The 7,633-nt window shown below is 33.7% G+C and overlaps 1 protein-coding gene across 1 annotated transcript; it reads right to left on the bottom strand.

The window, feature by feature from the left end:
* On the bottom strand, nucleotides 1-7,417 carry LOC104607677 (transmembrane 9 superfamily member 5-like). The gene is made up of 7 exons (XM_010273358.3): nucleotides 7,167-7,417; nucleotides 6,052-6,092; nucleotides 2,762-3,353; nucleotides 2,523-2,654; nucleotides 1,384-1,540; nucleotides 804-1,288; nucleotides 1-565 (listed from the first exon to the last, which is right to left on the bottom strand). Exons 1-7 carry the CDS (start codon nucleotides 7,328-7,330, stop codon nucleotides 349-351), a joined length of 1,788 nt encoding a protein of 595 aa, XP_010271660.1. The 5' UTR covers nucleotides 7,331-7,417; the 3' UTR covers nucleotides 1-348.
* Between the last annotated feature and the right edge of the window lie 216 nt (nucleotides 7,418-7,633).

Raw genomic sequence — 7,633 nt, 5'->3', positions numbered from 1 at the left:
TTCTAAAAAATTACTGTTTCCATATCTGTTCCAGATTACATGACAGTCACATGATTGGCCAAATAGGACCAAAAATGGATCAAGAATTGTATCAGTTACAAATGTATTTAACGAAAAGTATTTGTGTGAGTAAATCTCTGTGATTTTTGTATACATTGTCTACAGTACAAAAATCTTGCATGTCATCATAGCATGCTTCTAGTACATTGGTTTTCTTCATTTCAAAGTTGATGGAGCTAAGGTTCATATCTCTTGACTAAGAAGCCAACTGATTGGCCCATGGAACATTGAACATGAACATGCAAAAATATTACCAGGACCACTTCAGGAATTGCAAGGACTATCCATTCATTCATTCTTGACAGCATGGTAAACATGACGAACAAATACCAAGGAAGCATAGAAACCAACAGTCCCAAGAACAAGGAATAAGGCATAGCATATGCAAGCATTGTAGCCAAAAAAGAACAATAGCTGCATAAAACCACTCATGGTTGATCTAGAGTAGAAATCAATGCAGTAGCCATACATGAAAATGGAAACTGAGCCGCCCCGCAAGACAGACCTGCAGAACAGACAAAGCCAAGTTGCAAGTGTCATTTTTAGCTAATTAATATTGATCTCTATCTAAATAGTTGGGTTGCCACATTTATTCATAGGCTTGGGAATGTACCATAAAAATACCTAAGAACCAAACTGACCAGTATATTCTAGACTCAAAGATGATAAAATATGCATATCTTGCTGCAAGGAGAATTTGAAATTGAGTATGTTGGGGAACCAAGAGAGATATGTATATATACCTCCAACACCATTCGTGGTCTTCTCCTAAAAGCTGCACATATGTCATCCCAATGCTCAGGATTGCGGTGTATATTATGAGAAGGATGAACATGATAAAGAAAGTTCCTGATTCTGTGAAGATATTGTGGCACCACAGGCTTGTATATATGTAGTCTAATTCCATAATTACTGTACAAAATGATAAAACACCTGAAAGAAACATCTGAGCGAGTGTCTTTCTGTACCAAGCTAAAGTTGTGGTCTCTTTCGGGCCTCTCCTGGTAGAACAAGAAGCTCGAAAATGAGACTTAAAAGTATATCCAAGTACACCACCTATGGTGAACATCAGGATGCTGAGAAGAGTCCATATAAGAAGAAGCACAACTATGGTGTTAAATGAGATAGAAGCTGTGATTCTATAGGAGATAGCAACTTTGTTCAGGACCAAAAATATTGCAAAAAGTGGAACAAAATAGAGAACCCCTGCCAGAAGAATAGTTCTCCTCTGCAAGAAACAACTTTTGGTTACTTGATTAGAAACAAGGTGATAACACAAGTTAATTAAGAAAGTGTTTTAAGATAAGCACATGTAACTATTACCAAACTAGTTCCTGCCAACTGAACATGGAAAGAAGAAGCAGTATACCCACCAACCATGGATGTAAAAGCATAGATCACAACAAGAGATGAATACAGTGTTCCATGACTATATGGATAGAGAACACCCAAAAGTACCAGAAGAAATACAAAGAAGAACCTGAACAAAAAGTAGATGTGATTTAAAAGATACATAAACTTGATGATAACAGCAACAAGTTAAAAAAAAAAATCATATATGAGCATATGAACAAGTTTTGTGAATGAAAATGCCAGAGGCAATGAACACAAAAAGCCTTTGGCAATTGGGTTATAATGAATAAACATCCAAATTATCATGATGTTCTGAATGGAAGAAAAAGTGAATTGCATGAAAATTGAAATACAGGTAAAGAAACCCAGATGTGTGTGTGTGTGAGCCGTTGGTTTGCTTAGTTCAAATTTGGGTTGATGGTACATAATTAGCTACTCTTAAATGAGCCCAGTTCGTTATGTTTAGGCTTCTAAAATTTGTTTTTTGGCTATTTGATTGGTCTAATTTGCTTGGGTTTATCATTTGTAACTTCAAATTCCAAAGAGTCCAGATTGTATTTATTTTGCTCAAGAAGGAAACACATGGGACTTGACAGTTCTTTTCTTTTTTCTTTCTTCAACAAAATCTCAAGTTTCCTAAATGCTAGGTACTAACTTTCTTTTTCATAACTGAATGATATATTTCCTACAAGAACTGGATATTTTCAATTCTCTAAAGGGTAGTTTATTGACATGGGAAAGCATTTAAATATTATAGTGAACCGACTTGCAAACTGGCATGAAATGTATCAGTTCAAATGTAGTAGGATCAAGCAATTTAGGTAACTATGGTTGGGAAAATGTGGTAATATTTGGATAAAAATCTCTAATAACTAATTAAAGGGTATAGGCATATCCATATGTGTGTAACTATGTTCATCACAATCATACATGGCTGTCTTCAGACTTGGATTACAGAGCAACTCTCCACATCAAAAGGGAAATAAAAGAAAAGCTTACAGAGTACAGAAAAAAAAGATCACACAACTTCTCTGAAGTAGCAATTATACAAAAAAAGGGCAAAAAAGGGTCACTGCATTTGTGAAAAAGTTTGCTTTGGAACAACTTACAGGGTCAAGAGCTGAGTACCAGTGCCGAGAACAGCACAGAGCAAAGATGTGTATGGAGGATTGCTGAATGCATCACCATGAGTATATTTCCAACCAACCTCTTTCATACCTTCTTCATTTACCATAGAAGACCTGCAATTCAAGTTAATAAGATACTATGAAGGAAAAAAGCCAATAGCCTAGAGCTGCACTAACTAACATCTCTAATAAGTTAAACAATTAGGGAAATGATGTACTACTTTATGATGTCATCCCTGAGGTTCTGCAGCAACAGAGTAGCAAGCATCCCTATCAATTTTGCAATGATGACAATTCGGTAAATGAGAGAGAAAGAGCGGAGCTTTACAATATCCAGTAAAAAAGAGGCAACCGAATATTTTCCCATCCGATTCACAAATGGAGCTTCAGTTTTACTCCAAACAACTGAATAAGTAAATGTAACATTGGTTTCAATATCATCAGTGATATCTACACCATCTTGCAGGTCACTAAAAGCTTGAACCTCTATCACTTGGTTCTCATTGTACAAAACATCAAACTTAATATGACTGTATAGATAATACAAAGGTGGTATCTCACTATGAAACCAGTCCTCATCCTCCTCAGTATCACCAAAACCCAACCACAAAGGAAGATCATCATAGTACATCTGCAAGTAAAAATCATTACTGACAGCATCTCTAAACTTTGCTACTTCATCTTTTGTTAGCTTCTTTTCGCATAGTCTTTCGAACTTTTTGTTCTCCCTGAACTTCAACACATACAGGGAATTGGTCAAAATATCACCATTCAGAACCTCCATAAGTGTGCGCTTCTTTTCAATTACTGGATCTGCAATTCATGAAAATGGAAGTCCATTACCTCAGTGATGCAGATACTGAACAAGGAAAGAATACACAAAGAAATAAATAAATTGTCCACTTCTTACATCAATTTAAGAATTTTTGGGTGATATGGATATTGGTATTTTTGAGTTTTTAAATTTTTTTCATAGTAGGTGTCTTAAGGATAGGCCATTAAGTCTTTTAGGAATTGTAGTTACAAGTCTTTTAGAAATTTAATTCCCATGCTTTTTTTAGTTTTTTTTTTAATTTCTTATTGTTCATTGCTTTTAAAATTGAACAAAATAACTCAAGTAACCAATCACTTCTAAGATTTATCCCAATATATACATCTCTCCGCATTCATTAACTCTCTGCTTTCTCATTAACTCCTTCAATTGTCTCTTCTTATTAATCATGCCATTAACTCTCTCTCCTCCAATAACTTATGCCACTTATTCTCTCTCCTCTCATTTTCTCCTTTAAATTGCCTAAAATTCATTTAACTCTATCTATATCTATATTCATTTCAATTTAATAATAATGTTATATCCATCAAATATACTTACATTTATTTATAATTATTAATAAAAATGAAATTTCATCTAATTACAATTTGTAACATAATAAACTTAATTAAATTAACTAAAATAACTATTATTTACTTCATAATAAACATTAAGTTCTATTTAATTATAGTTTATAACCCATTTAACATTAAATGGTAGATTATTAGGCTAAATAATCTACTTTTGTTTAAAAAATAACTAATTTTAAGTTAATTAATCAAGTAAATTGCATTTAAGAATAAATATTATTTACTTCACTCATCAATAAAACTATTAATATTTAAAATGTAAAATTACATTCAATTATAACTATAATCCATTTAAATTTCATTTCAAACTTAAAACTTATAATTCAAAATCCACTTAATATACTACCATTTAATTATAATTATTAATAAAATTTAATTTTATATAATAAAAGGTTTTAATAAAAATATCACATTTTAAAATTATTCAATAGAAAATTTAAATTAATTAATACAGATAAAACATCAAAAAAATTACAATCCATTTACATTCCATTTAAAAAAAAATAAAATTAATAAAAACTTATTACTTCTAAAAATAGTTTTTAGACAGACTTGGCTTACTTGGGAATGCAATAAGAATTGGATTTAAGTGGTGGAGTGATGGAGTTGGAGGAGAACCAAAGGACCAAGAAGGTCATGGATTACTGGGGAAAGAGGATGGCGATAAGCATTTTGCTGAAGCAAGTAAGAGAACCTAGAGCTAGGGTAGTGTTTCAAAACAATCGGTTCATCTTGCCTCAATTTGTTTATTATTTGGCAAACAAAAATTATAAGTATATTATAACTTGGTTTCCATTTAATTTTAATTTAAAAATCAATTTAATTAATTTGTTGATTAACTAATTAGTAATGTCATAGTGCTAGCTAGACATAACCCAAAAATAATGCTTGGTTTGGAATTGGAGTGGCTTGGCTTAATTGACAATGTCATAGGGCTCCTACTTCAATTTCACTTGACAAAGCCTGTACATCACATGGGTCCCGACTAGTTACTATGTATAATAACTTTTGAACTTACTAGCCATAGCAATTCACATAATTGTTATTTATAGTAAAATCATGATTTACCATTTTTGGTAATTTCTGGTTTCTTTACAGTTTATATTAAGTTATTTTAGTAGAACTAGTAAAGTTTTATTAGAGTTGTTTAGGAGTCAGAGTCCTAATTCAAGTGTTCCTATGGGTTATGGGTTCTTACTCAAAAAGCATTTAGAAGTCGTTTTGGATCAGTTTTTGAGTCCAAATTGGAGTCTGTAAAGGGATATCCAAGTTCTATGATGAGTGAGAGACTGTTTGATAACGAAGTGGCCTAATTGATTGACTTATTGCTTTGTCTTTTAGTGATAAAGTTTTTAAGGAGCGTGTGAGCTCCTTAATGACTGAAGCTGAAATTTGATTGATTACTATGCCTTCAAATATGTTATTATTTAATTATTTTTATCCATTGAAAGACAAAAAATGAGTCATTTGGTTCAGTCGCTTCGGATGTTATCAAAAAGCTCCTAAATAGAGTCATTGTAATTGAAAAAAGAGGGACTGATACTATGAAATAAAGCCAGGTTTAGTAGATTCTGGTTGTTGCAAGGAATTTTTCTTTCTTTTGCTTCTTTCACCTATTTCTTCTTATAAGTGATCTGTCTCTTTGATGTTTACCCTAACAGCAAGAGTTTATCCCTTTCTTTCTGATTTCTTACTGATTCTTTGGTTGACAGCTACTTGTCTACTCGCTACTCTATCCCTATTCTTCATCCTTGACCACCCAAAGCCCTTCCTTCACCCCCAAAGCTCAATGCACATGTACCCCAAATGAGCACTTTGGTAGAACCGCCCAAAAGAAAACCAATTGGATGGTTCTATCCATTTGAGTTGCTTAATTATTATGAATTCCGAAAAAAATCAGATGTATATCAAAAGGGGTTCATTTACTTGGATGACAAAACTCATTTAAATGGTATGATTTGAGACAATGCCCCATTACATAGGTTTTTTTTTTCTTTTCTGAAAATATACAAGGTTTCATCATCAATTTCTGTCCATATTGATGGCATTTATGTTTTGCTTTGAGCTTCCTCGTTCTCAAATATTTACTCATAATAATACTGTTACCAACCTGGGCGGCAGAATGGAAAGTCATAGTAGGGATATGTCTCACTGCAATAGAAACACAGTTAAATTAAAATAATTTAAAGATCAAGAGGGAAATGGAGATTTTCAAGAAACAATAATATAGTAATGGCTACACTACTACAGTCATTGCAATTTTGGGATCACAAGTTGAAGCCCAACTTGCACACCAAAATAAAATGTAGTGACACTGAATAATATAGTAATGGCTACGCTACTACAGCCATTGCAGTTAATCTTCAGTAATACTAGTGATAATATTACAAGATTGCTTTTCCTTCCGGAAAACATTCCTAGAAGATAAGACATTGAATTTGTTTCGGTATTTGTAGTAACCAGATCTTCCAATAAATGGTCTAGTTAATGTCCATTTATTAGTATTAGATACTGCAATGGGCCTGCCAAGTGGAAGCTTTAGAACCCACTCATACCTGACCTATTTGAACATTGAATTGGTGAAGAGGCATGAATTGGGGGAAATTCCATGCCATCAAAAACTAGTTAATAAGATCTAGTTGATCTACTAAGACCCAGTTATGACAAGACTTGAAGAAAAACACTCACGTTCCACGGGGAAAATGAAAACATAAAACAGCATCCCTGCATGTGCGAGGAAAAATGTCTAAGCGGATCAACTTAGAAATCTTCACAAGAAATACACAGATAAGATTTGACGGAAGCATCGAGATGCAGAAGAATGATATTGTACTTATGCATTAATTCTTGATAAATCGGTAACTTCTTAGCTCCAGCGAGCAACTTTATCTTGAAACTCTAATACGACAGAAGCGTATGAAAGGAGTATTAACCAAGATATAACAAGACCTGGATTTTTTCGAAACAAAATTCCAACTTTAATAATAACATCGACGCTTAAGAAAGACTCAGGAATTCGTCAGGTTCAATTCAAACCCTAAACCACACCCAGGTAAAACATACCTACGAAAAAACCAAGCAATGTCCAAGTATTCTGCAAACCAATCAAACTGAAAACTCATCCACGGAAAGAGTGGAAGTAAAGATCCAAGATCCTACAAATTCTACGATACTACAATCAAGAAAATGATAACAAACAGAGATTCAAGAAGGATTGAAGCGTACCTCGGATTATACATGGAACCGACCTTGTTGACGAACAGCGGAATATCATCCCCAACGTTGTAGCGGTGACCTTTCGGCGAAGCTATTGCAGTTCGAAAGGAGGTTGCAAGAGCTGTGAAGATCACGAAGAGGTAGAGAACAACAAATCGAGCCTCTGAAACCATGACTGCTGCTGTGCTGCAGTCTTGTAGTGAGAGAGAGAGAGAGATAGATGAAATTCTTGAAACGGCGGGAAATGAAGAGGAAATATTAAAAATGACTAAAAGGCTAGCAATTTATCTCATGTTAACGGAGCATGTTATAATCTTGTTCCTTCGTCCTATAAAGCTTTTGATGCTTAAGGAGTCGTAGTGTGATGCCATTTGGACGGATAGAGATTTGCGTGCAAGCTATTAAATTGTTGTCTCGTTTAGAAGTGGGAAAATGTGTAACTCAAGTTAGTTTTTTCGGTTGAAGCGTCCGTTTTG

The sequence above is a fragment of the Nelumbo nucifera genome, chromosome 2 (genome assembly GCF_055504915.1).
Source record: "Nelumbo nucifera cultivar China Antique chromosome 2, China Antique-T2T, whole genome shotgun sequence".
In the NCBI taxonomy this organism is placed as follows: Eukaryota; Viridiplantae; Streptophyta; class Magnoliopsida; order Proteales; family Nelumbonaceae; genus Nelumbo; species Nelumbo nucifera.
The sequence above is the reverse complement of the archived record's forward strand: the minus strand, read 5'-3'. Positions and strand labels throughout refer to the sequence as shown.

Excerpts from the sequence above, each read along its gene's own strand:
- LOC104607677 (XM_010273358.3), bottom strand. The coding sequence starts at position 7,330 with ATGGTTTCAGAGGCTCGATTTGTTGTTCTCTACCTCTTCGTGATCTTC. Across the intron at positions 3,354-6,051 it reads CTTTCCATTCTGCCGCCCAG|ATCCAGTAATTGAAAAGAAG; the intron begins GTTGGTAACAGT and ends CATGAATTGCAG. Across the intron at positions 1,541-2,522 it reads GGTACTCAGCTCTTGACCCT|GTTCTTCTTTGTATTTCTTC; the intron begins GTAAGTTGTTCC and ends CTTTTTGTTCAG.